General features: G+C 44.7%; 1 protein-coding gene and 1 pseudogene across 1 annotated transcript in view; one reads left to right on the top strand and one right to left on the bottom strand.

The window, feature by feature from the left end:
- The window catches only part of HOOK3 (hook microtubule tethering protein 3), an 88,423-nt gene that overhangs the window by 342 nt on the left and 61,764 nt on the right, over positions 1-26,317 (top strand). The window contains exons 2-4 of the mRNA XM_070364369.1: positions 8,267-8,352; positions 22,323-22,395; positions 25,310-25,360. Of these exons, the coding sequence (XP_070220470.1) occupies positions 8,267-8,352; positions 22,323-22,395; positions 25,310-25,360 (210 nt within the window). The remainder of the gene's footprint in view (positions 1-8,266; positions 8,353-22,322; positions 22,396-25,309; positions 25,361-26,317) is intronic.
- On the bottom strand, positions 7,641-8,146 carry LOC102272584 (large ribosomal subunit protein eL24-like; annotated as a pseudogene).

Raw genomic sequence — 26,317 nt, 5'->3', positions numbered from 1 at the left:
GCGGCCGCGGGGACTGGGGGTGGGGGGGCTCCCGGGACCCCGGCCCGAAGCTCCCGCCTTTGTTGTCACGCTGGCAGGACGGCGCAGCCCCGGGCGGGGCGGGGCGCGGGGAGGCGGGCAGGGGGGCTTCCACGGAGGCCCATTCCGGGCATCCGGGAGGAAGGGAGAGGCGCTCGAGATGGAAATAAATCCGCAAGGCTGGGGGATCTGGGCGTCAGTAGTGGGAGTCGACATTTGCGGAGGGGTTGGTGGGGAGCGCCACGCTGTGGCATTCTCAATTTTCAATTATTAAATGTTGATGAAAATTCTTACATGTGCCTATAAAGGTGTTCCGTTCTCACGCCAAAAACCGTGCCTGTAGCAGCCTTTTCCACAGCTGGACATTAACACCCAAGCTTGTGTGTTTCTCCTAAGTGTGTTGTCAGTACCTGGGGTGTGCGTGTGCGTGTATATCTGCAGAGCCACGGGATAATCCCGGTACTTCTTTTGGGGAGAGTTCGTTTCACTCACTACTAAAAAACGTTAAATATCTCTTTTAGTATCACTTTTAGAATGAAGCACTAATATATTTATGGAGGTGACTACAGCGTATGTATTAATGCTCAAGGTAAGAAACAGATGCCAAACGGATTATATTTAGCGGTGCCTTGGGTGATGAGCTTGGATTGTGGACTTGAGTCTCCTACGTGGGGGGGGGGACCTTCGAGTGGAAGGGTTACTGGGGCACTGCCCTAGGCTGGTTGTAACAAATGTAGTGAAAATCGTCTGAGATTGTCATAATTTGTCTTTCATCACAGATCAAGTTGTGTTTTCTGAAACAATATGTACCGCGATAGAGGGGTCTGTTTTAGTGACTTTTGCATGAGGCCGTTCTTGGAATTTCAAATTGTTTGCAGTAGTATATAGTTCACACACAGCTTACAGCTAGAGTGAGGTGCAACTTCACGTGGGGAAATGGGTTTCACGGCCGTATTTTAGGGCAGAGACAAAGCTGATAAGGTGCATAATGTGGCCAGAGTTTGACTGGGAGGACAGAGATAAAGGAAAGAATCACCACATTCTTTGATTTTGTGGAAGGACTGGATTTGGCAGAGGTTGTAAACAGAAGGTGGAGGATCTGAAAATGAGCATTTTTGGTCTGTACCTCCTTCAGTGCTAGAAAGAAAAAAGCCAAGAGGGCAAAGATGAAGAAAGGTATTAAATCTGAAATAGGGCTACATTGTTTAAAGTTTGGAAAGACAAGTCAGGGAGAAAAGGTGTGTTTGAAGGGCATCTGCCAAAAGGCGGTGATCAGTCAGTGATTTGGGTGAGAAGTGCTAGTAAAAGTAACAGAGGAAGAATCACAGAGGGAAGTTTGAAGGGGCGCTAACAAAAGCACATCATGGCAGCATCTTTTTAAAATGTGGTAAGTTGTTAAGAAAATGGAGATCATCAAGGTGATCAGCTCCACAGAGTGGTCAAAGGATCTGGCTTTGTAGAAAACAGCCTTTTTGAAATTTCACTGGAAGGTCATCAAGGAAAGTTTCTAGGGGGAAGATAAGAGATTATCAATGACAAAACTGGAGGGCAGAGTCCAAACAAAGATAATCAATTCTAAGACTTGGAAACATTTTTAAAACATTGTACATTGAATCCTTTCCAAGTAAAGTTGAGTTTAACGCTGGGTTTGTTCTTCTAGTTGTTATTAAAAATGTGGAAGATGTCTGAAGTAGCTGAAAATGTGCATTTACTCCAGTAGCTCCCCTCCTGACTGAAGGCCAGATTAATGCCAAAGACAATTCCAAAATGAAAAGTGAGGAAAGAAAATGTATACTGTACATTCCTCAGAAAAGACTGCCCCCCACATTTGAAATAATCTGCTCTATTTTGTATGAAGTTCTAGCCAACCTGGTTGTGCAATTGCTCTGCGCACAGCAGGTGAAAAGGTAACCGCCCCGCTCAGCAAGATGCAGGCACTTGTCAGTGACACAGAAGACCCGAGAGCTGGAAGTTCAGCCTAGGTCAGGCAGTCCTTGAGCTTCATATATGGCTACAGTCTCCACATTCAATCACTGAAGATTGTAACTATGGTCCTGAATATCAAATAAGAGCTTATTTTCACTCCACAGCATTTAGATTGAGACTAGAGGTATATAGTACATATTAGAAGTTCTTCCACCAGAAATAGTTGAACTAATGCAGAAAACTAAGATCATGGCATCTGGTCCCATCACTTCATAGGAAATAGATGGGGAAACAGTGGAAACAGTGTCAGACTTTTATTTTGGGGGGCTCCAAAATCACTGCAGATGGTGATGCAGCCATGAAATTAAAAGACGCTTACTCCTTGGAAGGAAAGTTATGACCAACCTAGATAGCATATTCAAAAGCAGAGACATTATTTTGCCAACAAAGGTCCGTCTAGTCAAGGCTATGGTTTTTCCAGTGGTCATGTATGGATGTGAGAGTTGGACTGTGAAGAAAGCTGAGCACGGAAAAATTGATGCTTTTGAACTGTGGTGTTGGAGAAGACTCTTGAGTCCCTTGGACTTCAAGGAGATCCAGCCAGTCCATCCTGAAGGAGACCACTCCTGGGTGTTCATTGGAAGGACTGATGCTGAGGCTGAAACTCCAGTACTTTGGCCACCTCATGCGAAGAGTTGACTCATTGGAAAAGACTCTGATGCTGGGAGGGATTGAGGGCAGGAGGAGAAGGGGACGACAGAGGATGAGATGGCTGGATGGCATCACAGACTTGATGGACATGAGTTTGGGTGAACTCCAGGAGTTGGTGATGGACAGGGAGGCCTGGCGTGCTTCGATTCATGGGGTTGCAAAGAGTCGGACACAACTGAGCGACTGAACTGAACTGAATAGCATCAAGGCACTTGAAAGGATAACTTTAGCCACCTGTACAGAATTCATGTCTGTGGGACGTCTGATTGCCCCAAATGCTGGCTAAATTCACTGTTGTATCAGAGGTTAGCCCCAGAACCAAAAGTTCCACATTTTTGTTGAAAGAGCAATGTTTGTTAAGAGACAAAGTATCATCCTATCTAGGGAAAATAGTTGCAGCTTAAATTCAGAATCAAAGTGGATGCACCAAGCAAGTTCAGCAGGACGTGCTGGAAAATTTCCACTCTCTCTGTCTCCCCACCCTCTTGAGTCAAAATGCACTCTTACCTGTTAGAAAAAGTCTGCCCTACCTAGTACACCTATCAGGCCTCCTTTCTCAAGCAGTGCAGGAAACGATTGCTCTTTCCTAGGGTTAAGAGAGTGAAAAACCAGAAAGAGTCAAGAATGCCCCCAATTAATGGCAGGAGACTAAGTGAACAGGAACCATCCCCACACAGTGACATCAACACACCCTTGTGAATTTTCCCTTACAGTGGCCTGTGAAACGGCGCACCGGCGCTTACAGCTAGGAAGGGTGTGTTTCTGTGGTGCTCTCTCCCCCGTTCCACTCGCTCTGCCCTTCTAACTCTGTTCTGCTTACCATTGGTGTCCTCTACTGGAGGAATAAAGGAGTCAGATGTACAAAAAGACATAGTTTTTAAAAGCTTTAACTTTCTTATTTTTTTTTCCTAAGTAGAGGGCCAGTTTAACCTGTTTAGAGTATAGGTTCTGAAATTTGACCACCCGGGTTCAAATCCTGACTTGGCTGCATACTAACTGTGGGTAACTTTGGACGCGGAACTTTACCTGTGTTCAGATTGTATTCAGGGTGACACTGACAAGTGTTTCCTATGCATTTAGTATGGATCAACATAATTGCAGGGCTCATCAAACTACTGGTTGCCAGGTCCGGATTCCAGAGCCTGTAATTCGGGAGGGCTGGGCTAGGATCTGCTACTCTGCATTTCCAACAGGTTTCCAGGTGGTGCTGTTAGTGACCTGAGCCCCCACGCTGAGAACCACTGCTCCAGAGCAGGGTTTGTTAGCCTTAGCATTGTGGCCATTCGGGACTGGATCACGTTGGTCGTGGGCACTGCCCTGTGCTTCCCGTAGGAGGTTTAATAGTAAAAGCATCCCTGGTCTGTACCTCCTGGATACCAATAGCTCCCACTCAGTTGTTACAACTAGAAATTTCTCATAGGGAGCAAGATCTCTCCCGGTTGAGAATCACTGCTGTGGAGACAGTCATTCCAGGTGAGCTCAAGCTTTCCCCTTCTCATGATTTTGTGGGGGTGGTGAGGTGGAGCTCCGGTTGGTGTTAATAGAGCTTCTTGGAATTAAAAGAGAGGTTATGACCCTTGAGGCAGAGTTTCATGCCCTAATGTGGTTGCCTGCAATTACCTTTAAATTTTAGTCTACTACTATCCTGAAACACCCTGCAGATGTTAACTCAAGAGTTTACGAGAACTGGTAGGTGACAGATTTTTTTTTTTTTTTAAATAAAATACCCATACCACAAAGTTCTTTTGAGGTACACAATTCAGTGCTCTTTGGTGTGATCACAGATTGTGCAACCATCACTGCTGTCTAATTCCAAGTACATTTTTATCGCGTCGGAAGGGAATTCTGCAGAGAGAGTCTGTCTGGGATTTGCATTTACTTTTATGTCAAGGCAGAGATGGACACCCTTACTAGCAGCTAAAAAACCTCAAGAGCCAACTCAGAAAATAATTGTTTGGAAGCCACATTTAAAAAATTAAAATGAAAATAGTTTTAAGTCCCACGAGAGAAACAGATAGAGTCTTACAAGTGAATTACTTGCATTATTGAATTGCTTGCTTTATTGAGTTTTTTTCTTCTGATTGCCCAGTGGCAGTTTTCTGATCTTTCATCCTTTGCATTTGGTAGTGCTTTGGATCAGAAGGCTCCACCTGCCAAACTGGTGCCCTAGCACAGAAGATTATTTGGTGAACTTGTTAAAAATAGACTCTCAGTCCTCTCCAACTTCCCAGTTGATTGAGTGTACACCCAGGTCTGGGAATTACTGCTTAAGGCTTTTACAGGTACCTAATGTCCATCTGTTTTCTTGTTCATTCTTAAAGATCCCCTCCAGAAGCTATTTCTCCCAATTCCAAGGTTGAAAAGCTGGTGTTACGAGAGGTAAAATGGCATACCCGAGGTCACACGGCCAGCAAATTAGGCACAAACCTGGAGATGGAGTTAGTTCTTTTGTTTTTTGAGGGGAGGGGGACAGCCACGCGGCAGGTGGGATCCTTTTTCCCCAACTAGGGATCAGACCCGTGCCCCCTGCTTTGGAAGCGTGGAGTCTTAGCCACTGGACTGCCAGCGGAGTCGCTGGAGTTACTGTGTACCTTCCGAGCGTGCTCAGTGAGAGGTCTTCTTGGGTCAGGCTGGGAGTCAGGAGATGAGTGAGGTGTGCACTCGCCCGCTGCTCTTTTTTATTCTAAGCCTGCAAGAAAGAAATGTATTCAGCAACTGTAGGATGACAGTGTGGACTTAGTTCTTTTTAAACTAGTCAATACATTGTTACCACCACATTATCATTGAGAAGGTGGCCGGCGAGGGTGTGGAGTAAAATTCAGTGTCATTTCCTACAGGTGATGTTTATCAGGTCCATTTATTCATTTACTAACAATATATTGAGCCTCTGCCACCCATAAGGTTAATGTCGGGGGGCCTGACAGGCCCTCTTTCATCACCTCTCCCAAATAGACATCCGAGTGAAAACCACTCGCTACGCAATCTTTTAACTCATTTCCTTAGTTCCCGCCGTGTAACCATCTCCACCAACCAGGCTTTGTGGAAAATGTGAAGAAGCTACTGACTGCACTTCTTCATCATTCTTGGTTTAAAGATTTGATAGATGGCACGGCGCAGAGACGTGGACACTGCCCCGCTGTGGGACAGTGGATTGCTGCAGCATTTATCACGGGCAGCTTGGCGATATTTATTAGAAACTTTGAAAGGTTTGCACACTTTGGTCCAGCAAGTTTACTTCTAGGAATATGACCCTGTAAGTAAAACGTATTGAAGGCAGATGGTCCGCTGAACATTATTTGCAATGTTTCCATGGTCGTTACCTGGTTTGACCTCAGCTGTGTTAACATGCAGTCAAGGCTATGGTTTTTCCAGTAGTCATGTATGGATGTGAGAGTTGAACCATAAAGAAAGCTGAGCACCGAAGAATTGATGCTTTTGAACTGTGGTGTTGGAGAAGACTTGAGAGTCCCTTGGACTGCAAGGAGATCAAACCAGTCTATCCTAAAGGAAATCAGTCCTGAATATTCGTTGGCAGGATTGATGCTGAAGCTCCAATACTTTGGCCACCTGATGTGAAGAACTGACTCACTGGATAAGACCCTGATGCTGGGAAAGATTGAAGGCAGGAGGAGAAGGGGATGACAGAGGATGATATGGTTGGATGGCATCACCAACTTGATGGACATGAGTGTGAGCAAGCTCTGGGAGTTGGTGATGGACAGAGAAGCCTGGTGTGGTGCAGTCCGTGAGGTTGCAAAGAGTTGGACACAACTGAGTGACTGAACTGAATTGAACTGTGTTAACATATAAACCTGTTATGTTAACACAGGCCTCCCTGCCTCCTCCATGCAGGCCTTTCTTCGTGCTGCTGCTGCTGCAATCCTTGTACTATGCAGATGGCTCAGCCTCCCTCTCCTGCCTAGAATCCTTTGCCTGTTCCCCTTGCTCTGAGGATAAAGTCCTAACGTGGCTTGTGAGGATCTGCAGGATGGTGCTTCCTCCTTTAACCGCGTCTTCCACCATTTACCCTCTTCCCTGTTCTATCCTCTGATGCCCGTACTCTTCGTTTTACTAACCTATAAACTGCGAAGCACAGCCTTTATCTGTTCTCAGAGATTATTTCTTTCCAAGTCCTGGTTGCAGTACTGAGTAGAATCATTGTTGGCTCAGCGTGTTATCTTGCTCAGAAATAACAAGTGTGGCTACTGATTCTCAGCTATATCATGTTGTAATTCATGATATGTTTCAAATCAAAGTGAATTGAGAATATAACCCAGCTGTGGCTGTGATTTCTACGTATGTAGAAAGCTGTTTTGGTTCTTTCTTTACTCTGGCTGCGCCCCTTGTAGCATGCAAGATCCTGGATCCCCAACCAGGGATGAGATCCGTGCCCCTAGCAGTGGACGTGCAGAGTCTTAACCCCTGGGCCACCAGGAAGTCCCCCGTGATACGTTGGTTCTGAGTGAAAGAAATCTCAGCTTGGCAAGATGTAAAGAAGGGATGGATCTCGCATCACAGGAGGCTCTGAGGTTTAGTTTGGTGGCTCAATTTTGGCCTGCAGGACCGCATTCTTCCTGTTCCTCTTCTCTGCCATTTACTGCATTGGCCTCATCCTAACAGTCACAAGATGCCTGCTCATGGCCATTGAGGCCGCCAGCATCCTTATTCACACCAGGGGAGGTTGGCTTTCCCTCCCTGGAAGCCCACGTAAGCCTCTCTCTGCGTCCGTTTGGTCCAGCTTGTCTTTGCCTGAGCGCCCGTGAGCCGGTCACTGGCAGAGGGAATGCAGGTGCCCTGACTCTTAGGTGATTATCTCTGAGGATGCTGAATGCGGGGAAGCTGCCCAGACTCTGCCACAGTTCCTTTTACCAAAAGGAAAAAATTTCACTGCAGCCTGCAGGAAATTCCCCATAAGGGAAAACATTTCTTACTGTTCTGCTGTTTTTTTAAAACAGATCTTTATTTAAAACTCCAATCTGCCCAGCTTAGCATTCTCCACCAGCTCAGGGAGCAGAGACCTTCACAGGCTTCCCAGTCTTCTGCTGAGACGCTGCCTTCCTTCGTGGGAGCCTTTGCAGCAGCCGATGCTGCCCTTTTAGATGTTTGCTTAGCCTTTTTTGCTTCCTTGGTGGCCCTGCCAGTTTCTTCTCATTGAGGCTTCCGAAGTTCAGGTTCTGATTTCCTCTTGGCCATCACATTAGCAAGAGATGCACCCGCTTCAGCCGTCTGGAATTTGAGTGCACGGCAGGGTCTTTTCTTCTGACCGTCCCTTTCTGTGCTTGCTTCTGTAGAGGACAGTCCAGTTGATCTGACGAGGATTCCTCTCGGAGAGGAATGCCAGCTCATATTTTGCATCAAGAAACTGGAAAACCTTCCCATCGGTCCAGGCATAGCGCCCCCCATGCCCTGGGTAGATCTTGAACCCCCTGAAGTGGCCCAGCTCCACCTTCAGGACGGCTAATGCCGGGAAGAAGGAAAGATCTGTTCTGCTTTTTTAAAATGTATTCACCTCCAAGATGAGGTAAAGAAGCCTGAGAATTCTGCTGTATGGTTAACCGTGAAATCTTTCTTTTATCCCTCTCTCTTTTCTTTTTTCCCCCTTTTTTTCCAGATCCAGACATTTAACGTGGACGCACCATGCCAGACCGTGGAAGATTTAACGAATGGGGTTGTGATGGCCCAGGTTCTTCAAAAGATGTAAGCACAAATCGCTTTATCTTGTTCTGTGTTATGCACATGGATATTTATTAGATGGAAAACATGGGCCAAAAAATAAAGTGTTGGCGTGACCCACGAGTTGCCTGTAGACTGAGAACCGAGAGGCACGTGTGGTTTTGGTGGTCCGTGCTTGTTTCAGCTGCAGGGTGGTTAAGGCTGCAGTCGTTACAGTGCTCCAGCAGTCTGGAATTCTTCATGTGTTTTTTCAGCAAGTGCGGCAGACGTTTTCATGGTAGCATCCCAATTTTGCCATTCTAGAACGCTCTTAAGAGGCTTCCTCTTTCTGTAGGACTCTGCCCAGATGTCTCCTCAGCAAGGTTTATACTTTTATATTTTATAAATATGTTGCCTTTATAAAATAAAGGAAAGGCATGCCCCATGTTCTGTGTCCCTGTTAACCTTCTGTGTGCTTCTAGAGGTAGGCAGCACTATCTCATATGCTATGTATTTGGCTTGTTTGTTATCTGCTGCCTGTGGAGACACACACACACACACACACACACACACACACACTCTTAAGAGGTGGGAGGTTTCTTTCGTTCATTGCTGTATCCTGGCACCTAAGGCAGTACCTGGTTTTGGAGTAAGCCATCTGAAAATGCCCTTCTTTGTGGATCCAAAATAGTCAAATGTCAGCATCTCTGTTGGTTCTGCCTGGATCGTGGGTGCTCTATTTACTGACTAATGGAAGGAGTGAGATACTCGTTCGAGATATGTGATATAAAATAATCCCAGTTCTTTCCTTCTGAGCACTTTGAAAGCATAATAATAAAATTGATATTATCAGGTTGTCTTGAACTTTTGACCTAGGAATTTTCAAGTAAAGGATTACCTGTGAATTTATGATGTCATTAGGTGTGACGTGATCTGGGGGACACGGTTGTCTATTGAAGCCTGAGACAGTGAGAGATTTGCCTGTGACTTGCTGAGGTTTCCTGCAGCCCGGTTGAGGACCGGTGTCATCACTGAAGGCTTCTTGTTGTTGCTCGCCTTGCAGGGAGCGGTGTAGAGCTGCTCGTCTGAGAAGCAACTCAGACGCCTGCATTTCGGGGAATCTGCCTGCCTTTCACGTTAGGGGTCCGTGCCTGAGAACTATAGCTTGCCGTCTTCTGCACTCACATGGCACATCCCTCCTGATACACAGGCGTGTAGGCTTTTTGGTGGCACTCAAGGAGGCTTGCCTAAAACCTGACCAGCCCTGGTTCTAGCGCTGAGAAGAGTGGGCTTGTGATTTCCACGGTCACCTGTAAGTGGTGCCCTGATAGCGCTTTAAACAGTCTTGAGGGTTTCACTCAAATTCTTAATAAGAATTATTTGTGGGCAAGTGGGCATAGCTACGTGAGCTTTCCAAGTCGGTGTTAGTAAATGAGTTTTTTGTTTAAGTTACTTTGGGTAGAATTTCTCTCAATTGTAGAAACCAGGAGAAAGCCTGTTTGTACATATTATTTTACCAAACCAAGATCATAACATACATGATGTTCTGCCAAGTGGTTGTTCTAATTTACTGTAGTCTTGTAGATGTATTTCTCATCAAGATTTCACTCTGTTTTCTCAAAATGAATCCCTTTTTTTCATTTTGTTGTGGTATAACACAGACCAAAAAGCATACTAAAAAAAAAGGTGACAAATTTATGTGTATGTTTGTATGTATTGTATGCATGGATGTGCGCACACATTGGTGTGACCACCACCCGGTAGAACTGTATAACGTTTCAGGCTCCCTGATGGTTCCCCGCGTGCCCTTCCGTAATCAATACCCCTTGTCTCCAAGATAGCCATGATTCTGAGTTCCACACCATCCTTATTACAATTGAAATCTTACAGTTGATACCCTTTTGTGTCTGATTATTTCAACATAACGTCTTCATGACTCATCCATGTTGTTCTGTATTATCTGTTTTAAATAATTGCATCATACAGCTTCACAGAAGCTTCCTCCTCTGTCAGTTTGATATTTCCTGAACAGCTACTCTGTGTCCAGCGCTGGTGACACAAGGGGGAGGCACAGACCGCAGGGTAACTGCGTTCAGAGAGTTCATAACCTGCAGAGAAGCGGATTTTTAAATAACTGTGGAAACAAACTTGCTAATATAATAAGCGCTGCAGAGAAAGTTGTGAAAGTTTCAAAGTTAGCAGGCAACTCTGCAGAGCTCGCATTCAGAAGAGTCCGAGAGGAAGATGTCCATTTGGGTGTCTCTCAATGGAAGCCGTGAGCGTGGATTATTACATAGCTCAGGGAAGAACATGGAGTAAGAAGAACACATGTGTACATGAAGCCTTGAAGACCTTCGATGTTCAGCTGCTGGTCAGAACATCTTCCAGCAGAGGGACCAGGACAACCCCAGGAACGCCTGCGAAATGTGGATGCCCAGAGAAAGGGCAGGTCTCTTCATTTGTTTGAGCCGAGCAGTAAAAAACTGGATCTTTTCTGTTGTTTTAGTAGAAATTTTATCAAATATATTCATAGTATCCTTATTGTTAGTACAACTTATTTTTCTCTCTCCTCTTTTAAGTCATTTTCGGCTCATCTGCTTTTCTGCTTCCAGCATCTTGTTGCTGCGTTCTCTCTTGCTGTTTGCCCATGTAGGTTCACCTCTCCCTGTTTTTTGTTTTTAATCAGTAGACTTTGTTTTTTGGAGCAATTTTAGTTTCACAGCAAAACTGAGTGGAAAAAAGTTTCAGTATGAGACGATGAGAAAGTCCTGGAGGTGGATGGTGGTGATGGTGGGACTACAGTGTGAACGTACTTAATGGTCTGAATGATAAATCATACGTATATTTTACTACAATAAGAGAAGCTTTTAAAAACTGAGCCAGCGGTCTGGTGAGTCGCCACCTGCTCCGTGCCACACCCCACACAGACCCTCCCCCGCTGTCAGAGTCCCCACAGCGCGGGACGTTTGTTACCATTGCTGAGCCTTCGTGGAAGCATCGTCATCACCCAGCCCCCAGTTTACGACAGCGTTCACTCCGTGTCGTACACTCGAATTTCATTACAGCGCAGAGAATAGCATCTGCCCTGAAAATCCCAGAGCTCTGCCTAGTCACCCCCCACCCCCCAGTCACGGATCTTTTTATTGTCTCCACTGTTTGGCCTTTTCCGGTCACACAGGATATAGACTGACTTCTTTCACTTAATAATGCGCATTTACGATTCCTCCTTGTCTCTTCCTGGCTCGCCAGTTCATTTCTTTTGAGGGTTTACCCCTCCTTTTTTAAATAGCTTTGTTGAAATCAAAGTGACGTGCATTGAATTGCACATTTGTAGAGTAGAATTTGATGGGTTTTGTTTTTTTTTTTAACTGGTGGAGATGCCCAGGAAACTGTCAAGATAATGAGCATATCAATTACTTCAAAAGATTTTCCTCAGCCCCTCCTTCCAGCACCCCCCACCCCACCCTTCCACATCCCCAGGGCAACCATGGATTTGCTTTTTGTCAGTTAATTTGCATTTTATAGAGAGTTATGTAAATAGGCTCATAGTATGTTTTGCCTTTAGAGGGAGAGGTGGTGGCTTCCTTTAGTGCAACACTATCAGAGGTTCATCCGTATTGTTGCCCGTATTACTGGAGTGCATGCGTGTTCCATTGTACAGGCACACTAATCCGTCCCTCCACTCTTGGGCTACTGTAGTCCGGGCTGTTACAGATAGAGTGAGGCTCTGTTAGCATCACAGTCGATAACAAATGCTGTGAGCATTGGTGTCCCCATCTTTGTATGGACATACACTTCGATTTCTCTTGGGCAAAATTCCATGTAAGGGTGAAATGACTGGTTGTATGTTTAATGTTCAAGAAGCTGCCAATTTGTTTCTGAAGTGAGTGCACCACGCACATTTCCACAAGCAGTGTGTGAGTCTTCTGGTTGCCCCACGGCCTCAGCAACACTTGCTGAAGCCGGTGTTTTTCATTATAGCCATTCTAGTGGCTGTCTAGGGGTGCATCACTGTGGGGTTTGTTTGTATTTCTCTCAATACGATGACTAGTGACGTTGGGCGTCTTTTCGTGTGTGTGTGTATATACATGTCTATATCTCCTTTGGTGAACAGTTTGTGGTAGTCTTTTTTAAAATTTTTTAAAACTGAATATAATTGATTCACAAAGCTGTGTTAGCTTTTGGTGTACAGCAGGGTGATTCAGTTATACACATATATTTAAAATATTCTTTTCTATCAGAGTTTATTATAGTTTATTATATACAGGTCCCTGTGCCACACAGTAGGACTTTATTTTACATATGGTAATTTATATCTGCTAACCCCAAACTCCTAATGTATCTGTTGTCTACCCTCTTCCCCGTTGGTAAACGTAGGTTTGTTTTGTGTGTCTGTGTCCACTTCTGTTTACGGACAGGTTCGTTTGTGCCGTATTTTAGATCCCACGTATAAGTGATATCATACGGTATTTGTCTTTCTCTTTGACTTCCTTCACTTGGTATGATAATCTCTAGTTGTATCCATGTTGCTACAGATGGTATTATTTTCTTCTTTTTTATGGCTGAGTAATATTGCATTGTATATACGTACCACATCTTCTTTATCCATTCCTCTGTTGATGGACATGTAGGTTGCTTCCATGTCTTGGTTATTATAAATTGTGCTGCTGTGAACATTGGGCTGTGTGTATCTTTTCCAGTTAGAGTTTTTTTTTCCCCAGATACATACCCAGGAATGGGATTGCAGGATCATATGGTAGTTTTTTAGTTTTTTAAGGAACCTCCATACTCCTCGCCACAGTGGCCGCTCCAGTTTACATTCCCACCAGCAGTGTGGGAGGGTTCCCTTTTCTCTGTCCCCTCTCCCGTCTGCCTTTTTTTTGATGCTTTTATTTATTTATTGGCTGTGCTGGGTCTCTGTTGCCGCGCAGGCAGTTCTCTCGCTGCGGAGCGCAGGGGCTGCTCTTCACTGCGGTGCGTGGGCTTCTCTCTGTGGTGGCTTCCTTGTTGCTGGGCACGGGCTCTGAGGCGTGCCGGCTTCCGTCGCTGCAGCCCCTGGGCTCAGGAATCACGTCTCCCGGGCTCTAGGGCACAGACTCACTAGTTGTGGCTCATGGGCTTAGTTGCTCCGCGGCATGTGGGGTCTTCCTGGCCCAGGGATCAAACCCATGTCTCCTGCATTGGCAGGTGGATTCTTTACCACTGAGCCAGCAGGGAAGCCCCTTTTGCCTATTTTTTTAATTGAATTGTCTGTCTTCTTGAATTTATAGTTCTTAATTCTAAATACATGTTCGCTCTCAGATGTAGGTTTTAAAATATTTTCTCCCAGCGTGAGGCTTCCCTTTTAACTTTATTGGTAGTGTCTTTGCAGAGCAAATGTTTTTGAACTTTTTATTATTAAATAATTATTATTTAATAATAATTTTTTTTAGTTCACCTGTTTTGTTTTTTAAACTGTATTAAGAAACCTTTACCAGACCCAGGGTCACTAAGATTCTCTCCTGTGTTTTCCTCTAGAAGTTTTACTGTTTCAGTGCTTCTATTTAGGTCTGTGATGCAGCTGAGCCTGGCTGGTAAAAATACCGACATGCTGGGATGCGTTATCCTGCGTTTCCCGGCGGGAACCTTTGGTCATCCGGTATCAGTGCCGCCCCAGCCCTGCCGTCTCCTTCTGGGGGGCTGCCTCCGTTGTCCCGTCTGCAGACCCCCAGCCCCGCATCCCCTCTCTCCTCTGATCACCTTCCAAGGTAGGGGCCATCGTACTTCTGAGAACATTGAGACACACACAGGAAAGTCTCCCTGGCATCCCCGACTCCGTCCCCCACCACCCCACTGCTGCCAGCATTCGTGTGGACGCCTCGCTGCCCGTTGCTGCCTGCGGGCTGGGCTGGGGCCCGCAGTCACGCCCACCCCTGTGGGCCCTCTGCTTCTAGTCACGCCCACCCCTGTGGGCCCTCTGCTTCTCTCCCCTGCTCTGCGGGGTCATGTCCACCAGCAGGCTTCTGTGTCTTTAAACAGACTTCGCAGGACCCTGCTCCTGTCCACCAGCACGCCAGTCCTCCCGGCGGAGCGTCTGTCCCGGACCACCTCCAACAACCTCTCTCACATCCACTTCCGGCAGAGTGTCCCCACCATCGTGTTGGAGCCGCTCTTGTTCAGGACATCAGTTACCTGCGTGCTGCTGATGCCGTTCTCCGTCCTCTCCTGGACCGGCAGGAATACTCCAAGGATCTCTCAGTCCTCGCCGGGACCGATGAGAGTGCTCCAGGGACAGATGCTCATCTGCTTACTGCTTCTTCCTTCTGACACTCGCTCACATTTGGCTTCCAGGGTGCTGTGGCCGGCAGGATTGCTCTCCTGTCTCGCTGGGTGGTCTGCATTTCCTGGGCTGGTCTCCCTCTCCTGTGTTCCCTCCTTGGGGTGCAGAGCCTTAGACTCAGGCCTCACCCCTCTTCCCTTCTCTTTGGTTTGCTTCACCTCTTGATGATTCATTTCACGGCCTGGAATATCATCCGTATCCCGAGATGCTCAGATTTTATCTCCAGCGTGAATCTCTCCTCTGGCAGCTGGACTTGATTTAGGTTCAGCATCTCCAGTCGGATCTGAAAGGCATCTCAGAGTCATCACGTCTAAAGCTAAGCCCTGCCTTCTACCCAGACCCACTCAGTCGGATGTCCTCTAGTTTCAGTGGTTGGCATTGCTGGCCTTGAGCTGCTCAGACCTTAAAACCTCCCTCTCCGATTTCTCCACATCCTGCATCCAACCCATAGCAGATACTGATGGCTACATTTTTAAACTATTGCTAAATCTAGCCTTTAGATCTGACTTCCAGGTTATAGAGAGCTACAGAGGAAGAGGTGAAAATAACTCACAAGGAAAGGGCCAGACAAATCCAGAAAGTGGACTGTTCCGCGGGACAATTGACTCGGTCTGTTCAGCAAGAAAGGAGTGAACAGTTCTAGATCAGAGGGCCCAGACAGACAGACACTGACCGAACACGTCGGATGGCTCTTCTTGGAAGACCTACCTTGGCCAGCAACGTGGACACCCCCAAGGACGTCGTGTAAGGTGGTAGCCGACCGGCTGCCAGGAGGCCAGACTCCATCCGTGACGTCCGGGAGGTGTCTGAGGTGGTCAGACTCGTGGAGCGGTGTCTGCCAGGGACTGGGATTTGGGGAAACGGGGAGTTGCTATTCTGCAAGTACAGAGTTCCCGTTCCACGCGATGCACAAGCTCTAGGCCTGCCGTGCTGCGCTGCACCGGGGCTAACGACTGAACCCCATCCTTGAATGTCTCTTGAGAGGGCAGAGCTCACGTTAAGTGTTCTTACCACAGCTTCAAAAACAAAGCAAGTACAGTGCATGACGCTTGGGTTTTGTTTGAACAAAGACACCTCAAGGATATAATGGAGGAGATGTGAATGTAGACTGAATATCAGATGGTATTCTGGGGGCGTTTCTTTGTTATGTGAGGTGTAGCATCAGAACCGTGGTGGGTGAGGTGAAGGTAAGTGCCTCACTTACCAGAGGTGTATTGTGGAGTTTTTAGGACTAAAAAAGGTTTATGATGAAAATTACTCGCTTTACTGCTGCTGTATTGGTCTAGCCGCCCTGATCGTGTTAATTTCCAGGCTAGCATCGGTGTCTCTGCAGTTGCCTGTCTGCAGACTGACGTGCGTGCAGCAGCCAGAGGGTTTCTTGGTCAGGTGTCCAGCTTCAGGCCGGCCCTGGCGCCCCAGGTCACTCGGGGTGAAAACCGAGGGCCCACAGTGACACATGAGAGCCCACGTGACCTGCACACTTGGCTCCATCCTGACCTCACTTTCCTGTGTTCTTTGCCACACTGGCTCCAGGCTCATCCTCACGCGTCCCCTGCCCCAGGGCTTTGGCACGGCCTGGCCCGCTGCCCCCAGTGTTTATCAGTCAGACCTCCAAATGCCACTCCTCCTCACCAGCCGCCAGGCACCCCGATAGCCGTCCGTCTCCCCATGTACCCCCCCACCCCCCGACCACCTGTTTAACTTGCTGCCGCCCTCACCTTCTGGACCCACTTGTCCGGCTCTGCAGTAGGTGTTCTGTAAACGTTAGCTGAGTGAATGAATATGGAATTACAAATGTTGACTTTGAAATGAAAAGAAAGCAACTTTTATCTTTTTTTATCCTTTATCTCCAAGAAGAGTTCCCCGCTCTTATGTCATTCTCTATCAAGTTTCCCTGACGCCAATATCCCGAGGAGACTCAGGCCCCACAAGTTGAGGTCGAAGTCCTTTGATTCTGACACTTAGGGCAGGCTTAGCCTTAAGGCCCAGTCCCATGGGACCGCCCCCACCGCAGACGCCACGTGGATATGGGCGGGGGTCCTGGGGCACCCACACTCCTGCCCAGCCAACTGCAAATGCTGGAGTTCCTATGAACCCCCTCGCGTTTGATATTTGTGAGAATGGCACAAAACTCAGGAAAGCCCTGTGCTTACAGTAACAGTTTTATTGTAAAAGATCCAACTCAGGAACCAAATGAAAGAGTTGTCCAGGGGAGCGTGGGGTTGAGGGCAGGGTAGAGCTCCGTGCCCCTGGCGCACTGCCCTCCCAGCACAGGGCTGTGCTCACCCACCCTGAGGCTCCTGAACTCTGTTGTACGGAGTTTATTTGGGGGTTTCACTACAGAGCCCTAAGTGAAGTCATTAGCCTCAGGGAAGTTTGAACTTTATCTCCATCCCTTCCTGGAGGTTGGGGGTGGGGCTGTACATTCCTCTGGGACCAGCCATGGTCCTAAAGCTGTCTAGGGGTCCCACAGTGAGTCACCCCCTTAGCATTAGCTCTAGTATGGCTAGAAACAGCTCATGATGAATTGTAAAAGACACCCCATCGCTCAGGAAACTCACAGGGTTTTAGGAGTTTAGCCTCAGGAACCAGAGACGAAGACCAAACCTATTTCTTGTTCTATCACAACCACATATTGATTGAAAGAGCCAGATCAGAAGTTGTAAGAGGTGCCTCTCAGTGCCGTCAGGTTTTATATTTCAGAGACCAAGAACAAGGGAAAAGAAAGAGATGAAATGACGGTCAAGCTGTGGACAGTGGTGGAAGGGCTCTTTGGGCCTGTGGGACCGGATCGCCTGCCTTGGTTTAGATAGAGCCTGTCCCTTCGGAGCCTGTGTTGCTCATTCGGACACAGCCGGGGCTAGAGCATAGTTCACTTTGTTTTTGTTGTCATTAAGGATGTAAAATATAAATATCATAGCTAACTCTTCAATATCCATTTAATGGCAGAGGACCAAAATGATCATTTTAGGTAATGAAAAGATCATGGGAAAATAGACCTAAGAATCAACATATCTATTTAAAAAAATAGTGAAGTTTGCTACTAAAAATGCCATATTAAGGATATTTGTATAATGTAGCTGATGCGCTTTGTTTATAGTAGAAACTGACCCAGCGCTGTAAAGGAGCTGTACTCCGGTGGTTTTAATGCCTTATTAAGAAATTAAATCAAACTGCGGTGTTTGTTTCAGACCTCCTCTTCATTTGGGGGATTCAGGAAGGATATTATGGTACTTTAATAATTGCAGCAGTAGAAATAAAATTTAATGTTTTGGTTTCTGTGGAGGCAGTTGACTACAGGAAGACAGTGTATTCGTGGAATTACATGAAGGATTAAAATTAATGGGCTTTTCCTTTAGCTTAAGCCGTGACAAAGAAGCTATAGCCAAGTAGTTGTGTTACTGGAAAAGTCAAGGAAATGGCTTTGTATGTTTTGTGGTTGGTTTGTGTTGTTTTCTTAGCAGAGTCAGGACGTAGTAAGAAGCTAAAGATAGTCCCTTACTCATGAGGAACACTCCCAGTAAGATTATCCCTTGTTGGTTACATATCTATGCAGAACTATAATCTGTTACGATTTTGGAGAAGATTGCCTTTATGTTGTTTGATCCTAGCCTGAGAACCTTAATTAGGGTTTTTAAGAAAACACTGGAAATTGTCAACAACGTAGAGAAACAGAGTTATGGCTAGATGCCGGCACATTGAGTCAAAGTTCTTGACTACAAAAAGTCACTTTAAATGGAAGCCGGCTGGGGACCACTGTTCCTTTTTTTTTTTAATTGAAGTGTGGCTGATTTACGGTGTTAATTACTGCTGTGCAGCCAAGTGATTCAGTTTTACATACACGTTCTTTTTAAAAAAAATACTCTTTTCCATTATGATTTCTCCCAGGATGTTGAATACAGTCCCCTGGGCTGTACAGTAGGACCTCGTTGTGTATCCATTCTCTGTCCAGCAGTTTACATCTGCCAACCCCGACCTCCCCCCAGCCCTCCCACACGTCCTCCCGCCCCGCTCCCAGTCCGCTCTCTGCCTCCGTGGTTCTGTTCTGCTTCACAGATAGTTCACATGTGTCGTAGTTTGGATCTGTGGACTCCTGTTGTTGCTGTTGTCTTCCACCCAAGCGGCAGATGGGAAGCTTATTCAGTAAAAGCGCTGACTTTGTCCAAACGTTGTTCGGTGCTGGGGACTGCCGTGTGTCAGACCCAAGGTGCTCGGCGGACAGTGGTGGCCGGGACTGCTCATCTGTTGTCAGAAAAACGGCAGTTCCATCAGCTGTGCCGCTTAACTGCGTGAGCGTGGGGCAGTCACTCGCCTCCTGAGTCTGACGTTCCGCAGTGTCACGCAGGGACACTGATAACCTTCCTGGCAGGGTCACCGTGAACGCGGAGTGCCGGGCTCCGTGGCGTGGACGCTCCCGGCGCTGAGTACAGGGTAGTAACAGCTGCCTGGGCTGTCCTTCCTTCTCTGCTCAGGCGCCGTTTTGGGGTTCTGATGCGGTGGTCCTTTTAGGAAGAAACAACCTGTATCATAGTGCTTGGCTTGAAATGTTTTATTCAGATTTTTCCAAGTTCTTCGATTTGTGTTACTCTAAATTTGTAAATGAAGTATTTCATAGTCTTGGAGTTCTCAGAGTGTATAGTTTCTTAAACATTGTAAAGCGTTCTTTTTTATAAGTTAAGGGGTTTCCTGTTGAGGTGAAAGTCTCTCTTAGCTGTGTGACCCTGAATCACAACTCAACCAGTAAGTCTAGTGTGCCTTTGGCTTTGGGTGAGCATCCCCCACTTAGCACCAGACTCACAAGTTGCCCTGCTCGTGAGTCCTTCTTATTTGGAAAGACTGTTAACTTGGCTGGCAGTGATAATGATTTTTAGATTATGGTTTTTTCAATGATTTAAGTATTAAAAATATGAAATTTTTTATTTTCTGAATTATTTTCATGGTAATTCTTTAATATTTTAGTAGAATTCACTTACATTATCGTTTTCTCTTTGCATAATCTATTGTTGCAAGAGGTTTTAAGCCAAGAGGCCTCTTTTTGGGGGCTTGTCGGCCCAGTGTGTGTCCCGCTCCAGCCTTCTGGTCCCGTGACAGTCAGACTGGGGATGGAAACAGACGGGCTTCATCGTTTGCAGTTTCCTGTGAATTTAGAATTGGGATTGGCTGGGGGCTGCTCTTCAAAACTCTCTCCTTGAACTGGCATGGTGAAGATTTGGAGCATGTGTGGAGACACGGACAAAGCGGGTCTTCAGAAAGAAAATGTATAGATGGGCAGAAGCAAAGGGGAAAGTCAGGCGAGCACCTTCCAGACTGCTAACAGCCTTCCTGTCCTTGGTCTAGTTCTCGAGGGGGCCCCACTGCCTTTCTGTACTGTCATGTACCTCAGCGGTCTTCCTCAGTTTCCTTCTTTTTGCAGTTTTACTCAAATTAGTTTCGACTAAAGAAGCTACATTAAGCTTGGAACAAAAATAGTTGAGTGTGAATATCTACATGCAGAAGAATGGAGCTAGACCCTTTGCTTACATTATGCACCCGGGTCATAACCCACCAAAAACACACCCACGTTGAAAACTAAGGCTGTTGAAAATCACAGAAGACATAGGAGTGAGTCCTCCTGACCTTGAATTAGGCAAAACCTTCTTAGATATAGTACAAAAAGCAGACATAGATGAAATTGAACTTTATCAAGATTAAAAACAATTGTGCCATAAACTGTGCCATCAAGAAGTTGTAAAAAGATAACTCACAGAATGCAAGACAGTATTTACACATCTTATGTCTGATAAGGGGCTTTTATCCTGAATACTGAAAACAAAAACAAAAACTAACAACTCAAAAAAAAAAAACCCAGTTGTTAAATTGGAAAGACTCTGAATAGACTTGTCCAAAGAGGATATACAGATGGCCAATAAACACATGAAAAGATGCTCCACGATGCAGATGACAACCACAGTGAAACAGTCCTTCACATCCATGCTGACAGACACAGCTAAAAAGAGGGATAGCACCAAACAGCAAGACTGGAAAAAATGGAGCGGATGTGTGCTGCTGGTGAGAATGTAAAGCGGTACAGCTGCTTTGGGAAACAGTTTAGTCACCTTTCACGTGTTAAACAGGGTTGTTAGGGGACCCAGCAATTCTGTTGCTAGGCACATACACACATGAAGCATGTATATCAGCTGATGAATAGATAAACAAAGTATAGTGTATCCATAAACAGAATATTATTGAGCCTTAAAAAGGAAAGAAGGGATGACACATGCTGCAACATGGATGAACTTTAAAAAACATGCCGAATGAAGGAAAGCAGACACAAAAACCCACACAGTGCATAATTTCACGAAACGTACAAAACGGCAAACTCATGAAGGTAAAAAGCAGATTAGTAATTCCTAGCGGCCAAAAAGAGAAATAGGAGTGATGGGTAAATGAATAAAGGATTTCTTTGGGGGATGATGGAGAAGTTCTAAAATTAGATTGTGGTAATGTGAATATACTAAAATCTACTTCAAACAGGTGAGTTGTATGGTCTGTGAATTATATCTCAATTAAAGAAATTAAAGAGACAAAAAAGTGAATATGTTAACTTTGGTACAGGCTTCAAGAATAATCATCGTAGATTTCTATGGAGATAACTTATTCGTAACTTTTTTCATAAATACATGTGCCTAAATAAGTACATCTTTTTTAATAATAAAATTTTGAAACTCTAGATAGCATGTTATTTCATTTAAAGATAACTTGAAATTTAGTACTGATTGTGCATATCAGTTTGAGTGACAGTTTAAATTGAGACTGTTGATTTTGTCCTAACATGTTTTTCTGGTTGCTGTTACATTTTTTGGGTGAATGGAGACAGTTATGTTGTGAATAGATCTTTCAACTCAGCACTTGCTAGAGCAGGTCAGAGGTGTTCAACTTGTGGTCTTGAACAAATACAATTTAATTTCTTAAAGCATCTCTGTCAAGAACTTCAAGGTGAATATCATGCCAGGCTAAAAGCTTTTTTTTTTCTTTCTTTCTTTCTAGTATTTATAGGAGTTTTGGAGGTTTTCCTGAGAAAAATAAGCATAAGTATATTCAGGTTATATCCTTGTTTCGGTTTGTTTGTCCACACCGAATCCAAGTGTTATCTTAGATTTAGGGCTTCTGCAAACAGAAACAGTATCCAATTTTGTCTGATGCCTACTATTATATAAACAGGTCTCTGTTTATACTATTTAAGCACATTAAAATTTTAGTAATGTTGATGACCTTCAAAGTAGTAGGGGATGAAAGGCATTGAAATACTAACTGAATAGCTTATTTTAACCTTCTTCCTAATATATTTCATTGACCTTTTTAAAACAATTGTCATTGACTTTGACTGCTTTTAGATATTAGTATGGTATCTGCTAATTCCAGATTAGTGTATAATTTTAAAAATATATTTAACTTTATCTTATCACTTTTCACCTTTTAGCTTGTTTTTGATTAAAAAATATTTTTAACGAGCTGATAATGGTTGATTTTAGAGAAACTTACTGTAATTTCATTCAGTGTCATGTATTATTTTGTGACTTATATGTGTCAAATACATTTTTACATAACAATTAAGTGATGATGCAAAATGAATTTCATTTGTGTTTGTGTATGTGTGTGTTTTGTTTTAGCTTGAGAGCTACATGATCTTAATATGCTAGCTTTTTCTTATTTGCAGAGATCCTGCGTATTTTGATGAAAATTGGTTAAACAGAATCAAAACTGAAGTAGGAGATAACTGGAGGCTAAAGGTATTTTATTTTTATGTCTTTTGCTTGGGCGACTGTGACACTTGCTGACTTTTGGTCTGATGTGTCTGAAATAGCATTTGGTGAATAGTAACTAAAGATGGGGGTCAGCTGAGACTGCTCACCACAGTGCTGTCTAGTGAAGCATAGTGACCAGGCCCACAGCCCAGCCCAGTGCTCACGATCCCGGTCACGTCTTCAGCCCTTCAGAGCCTGAGTTTCCCATTTATAAAATGAGGGTTGTGACAGGATCCACCCCACGGAAATAAACGAGTTAATGCATGTAATGTACTTAGGACAGTCATGTTAGTTGCTAGTGTTGTTATTAAAGATGAGGAAATATTGATCATTACTAACTGTGTCCACAGCACTCAGAGAATGAATTATTTTTATTTCCATTCTAATAACCTTAGTTTTCAGTACTTCTCAAGCATATTTGAGCGAAACCCACAGTGAGAAATGCAGTTCACAGTGAAGCCTCCCACCCGCCCAAGTGTCTGTGCATGTGTAGTCAGATAAGTTTCTAACCTTGCTCTATGCAGTAATGTTTTTATTTTATTTTTTAAAAATACAGATCGCAGCCCATCTGTAAATTTTTTTTTTTACCTTTCTGTCTTGAAATGATTATAGACTCATATAGCGGGTTGGGAAAAGAAAAGTACAGAGAATTTCCACGTACCGATCCCCCGGTTTCTATGAAATCTAAGGACTGATGTGGATGTACTGTGCAGTGTATGCGGCCCTGCCTGGCTCTGTCCACATGCGTGTCCCCGCATCCGCACACACCACCCACGTCACCCGGGCCCTCGGCCGCTGCCGCCTCCCTCTCCATCTCTGTAATCTTGTTACACAGAATTATTCTGTGGTCATAACTGGCGGTGTGGAGAACTCTAGAATCATTTATTTTTGACACAGCTTGTTGTTGTTTGTTATTTACTCGCTAAAAGTCGTGTCCGACTCTTTGCAGCCCCATGGACTGTAGCCCGACCAGGCTCTTCTGTCCATGGGATTCTCCAGGCAAGAATACTGGAGTGGGTTGCCGTGCCCTGCTCCAGGGAATCTTCCTGACCCAGGGATCGAACCTGCATCTCCTGCGTTGGCAGGCGGGTTCCTTACCCCTGAGCCAAGGGAAGCCCTTGATACAGCTTAGTAGTGACTCAAATTCAGATGAGTGAGCTTGTGAAATCCCTGGACTTAGGACGGGCCAAGCTTGGTTTGTTTTATATTTCCGTAAAGCACATGTTTGAGGAAAATATTTATTCATTGACTAGACATTGGGTCTGACAGAATCTAATTCCTCTTTTTCACTAAACTCAAGTTAATGGATGCTGTTTAATGACACTGTTTTAATTTCGAAATAGCCTTTCAAGAATAGGCAGTTAAAGAGGTAGCTCTTCAGTGTTACGACATAGAAATCAGGCTGCTCATCAGCTCGTTTGCTACTAAAGGAGCTGTGTGCTCCACTCCTGGGTACACGGTTTGTACACAGACACACACACAAACCCACACAGTCGTCAGTGTCAGGAGGGTGGCAGGCAGTAACCCAGAGAAGGGGAGTGTTTATCACGTCCTTCGTGTTCAGAACTGACAGGCGCCACTCTGGTTTGCATTCCTGTTCTCTGTATCATATCCTGTGTTCTATTTCTTCAGCTGTATTTCTTAAATTTTAAGATGCCATTGATTTTAAGCTACCGTTGATGAATGAATAATAAGATTTGTCGTTTTTCCAGTGGAGAATAAACTACCGTTTTAAACTAATGCATTGATCTTCAAGACTTTTTCGAAGTTAAAATGTTAAAAGATAAATGAACACCATAGAACCAAAGAAAGTATAGATTTCCTATGACTCCAAATTTTCTTAGGGATGCGAACATGTTTAATTTATGAGTTGTTTTTTTTTTTAAGGATGATGTTTTCAGTTAATTGTCTTCCCTTAAAACTAAGCATGGCTTCGATGACCCTGAGCCCCACTGCTGTGGAATCTTTTCTTTCATGGCTCCCACTGCTCCTGCCCTCTGTCCTAGAATGTCTTCCACTAGGAGCATCCACCAGGGGCAGCCAGGTGGATAATCAAAGGCATCCTGCCGTGTGTGCACCCTGACACAGATCCAGCCACACGAGTTGGGTCCAGAAAACAAGGGGGAAAATGCAAGTCTGCAGGAAATAGCGCAGGTGACTGTGCCTGTGGTTTCCCCCAGGCGCAAAAGCAGGAGCCTGCACTCGGAGTTGAGTGGCTGCTAGTCCCTCAGCCTGTCTTGTTACTGAGATGCTCCTTACAGCACTGTTGTCTTGCAATGCTGAGCATTGTACAAACATTTAAAGATACAGTTTTTTTTAACCTAATGGCTCCTAAATATTTTCTTGGTCTCAGCTAAATGAACACACTGTTTTTCTGACCATGGAGGAGCTTTGAGACATTCTTTCATAGGTGACAACCTGTTTTCGTAGGTTGCTTTGTGAGGATAATTTTGACTATAATTTTTGCTTAATTCTCTAACTTTAGAACTTAACCTCTGTATAAGATGTAACTCTGCTTTTCTGGGGAAAACGGCACTGAACTCAAGTCTTCAGTAAGCATGCCACATTTTTTTTCTTTCCCTGCAGAAAATCTACATACCTTGATCCTACTGTTAAGTCTTCTGCAATTACCTTCTGATTCTGTCAATGTGGTCAGAACATTGAAAATTTAATTTAATAATTGGAAGCTTAATTAATTTGCTTTATAAATCTCTTAGATCAAATAAACCATTCAGAGTCCTTTTTTATGATGGTGATTCAAATGTACTGTTGAATTTTATTTTTTATGTTTACTTTATGATTAACAAGAATGATTGTTGATTCAGAAAGTTTTTAGCTTAAAGTGTGTTTTCATCTGTGGTTGGCTTTTACCCAGTTGTTTTTTTCTCTCTTTAAACAGATAAGCAACTTAAAGAAAATTTTGAAAGGAATCCTGGATTACAATCATGAGGTAAGGACATTCTTTTCATTTTCCTTGGAAGTATTACTATAGGATAGTTTAATTTTCCAGTACTTGAAAATAATTTCAAGTAAAGGAAAAATTAACTCAGAATTAATAATCAGCTTTATTTTCCATTGTATAGTCTCTATGATGTTGGTTCAGGAAACCAGCTATTAAGTGAATTTTAGATAAATAATCTTTTTCACTATAATATGGATAGTTGGTGAAGGGTTACTCATTTATGTAAGCTTTCCTTTCTGCTATCTGTTAACTGTCTCCTATCTTTCCTTACTCATGAAGGTGCAAAATTACTGACAAGTCCCTTCCCTGCTTCCGTCTTATTCCTTGGCAGACTCCCATCCTAAGATTAACTCAGTTTATCCAGTGAGTCTGTATCAGGATGGTCAGGACATCGATGGGGAAAAGAATCAGGCAGTGGAACTAGTTTGTCTTTAGATTTCGTGATCACAGATAGCAAATGAACACACCACAGCCTAGAAACACCTGTTACTTCCTTACTGTTTTTCTCCACAAACTGACTTGCATTTAAGCCTGTGTCTGTGCTTAGGTTATCTGTCCTCATCATCTCAGCACGTGACCCCGCCGTCCACCCTCCTGTTTCAAGTCCAAGCCCTGCAAATCATCCTACGGTCCTCCTCCTTCTGATGCCCTCAGCAAGGCCTGTTGGTTAACTCTCCAGAATGCCATTTTCTCCGTCTCTGCTGCCAGCGCCCTACACCAGGCAGTCATCAGCTTTTGCTCGGGTCGCTGGTGTAGCCCAGCCGGTGGCCCTGGCCTTACTCTTGCCCCTCTGCCATCTGTTCTCCACTCTCAAGCCAGGCTACTTTTTTTTTTTAATGGAAATTCAGTTCCGTCACTCTCATCCCCCACATCATCCTCCTTGGTCCCCCTGTTGTGTTGAAAATGAAATCCTCACTTCTCACCAGGAGCCGCCGGATGCCATGC

The sequence above is a fragment of the Bos mutus genome, chromosome 27, assembly GCF_027580195.1.
Source record: "Bos mutus isolate GX-2022 chromosome 27, NWIPB_WYAK_1.1, whole genome shotgun sequence".
NCBI lineage: Eukaryota > Metazoa > Chordata > Mammalia > Artiodactyla > Bovidae > Bos > Bos mutus.
This window is presented reverse-complemented; position numbering and strand designations above follow the sequence as displayed.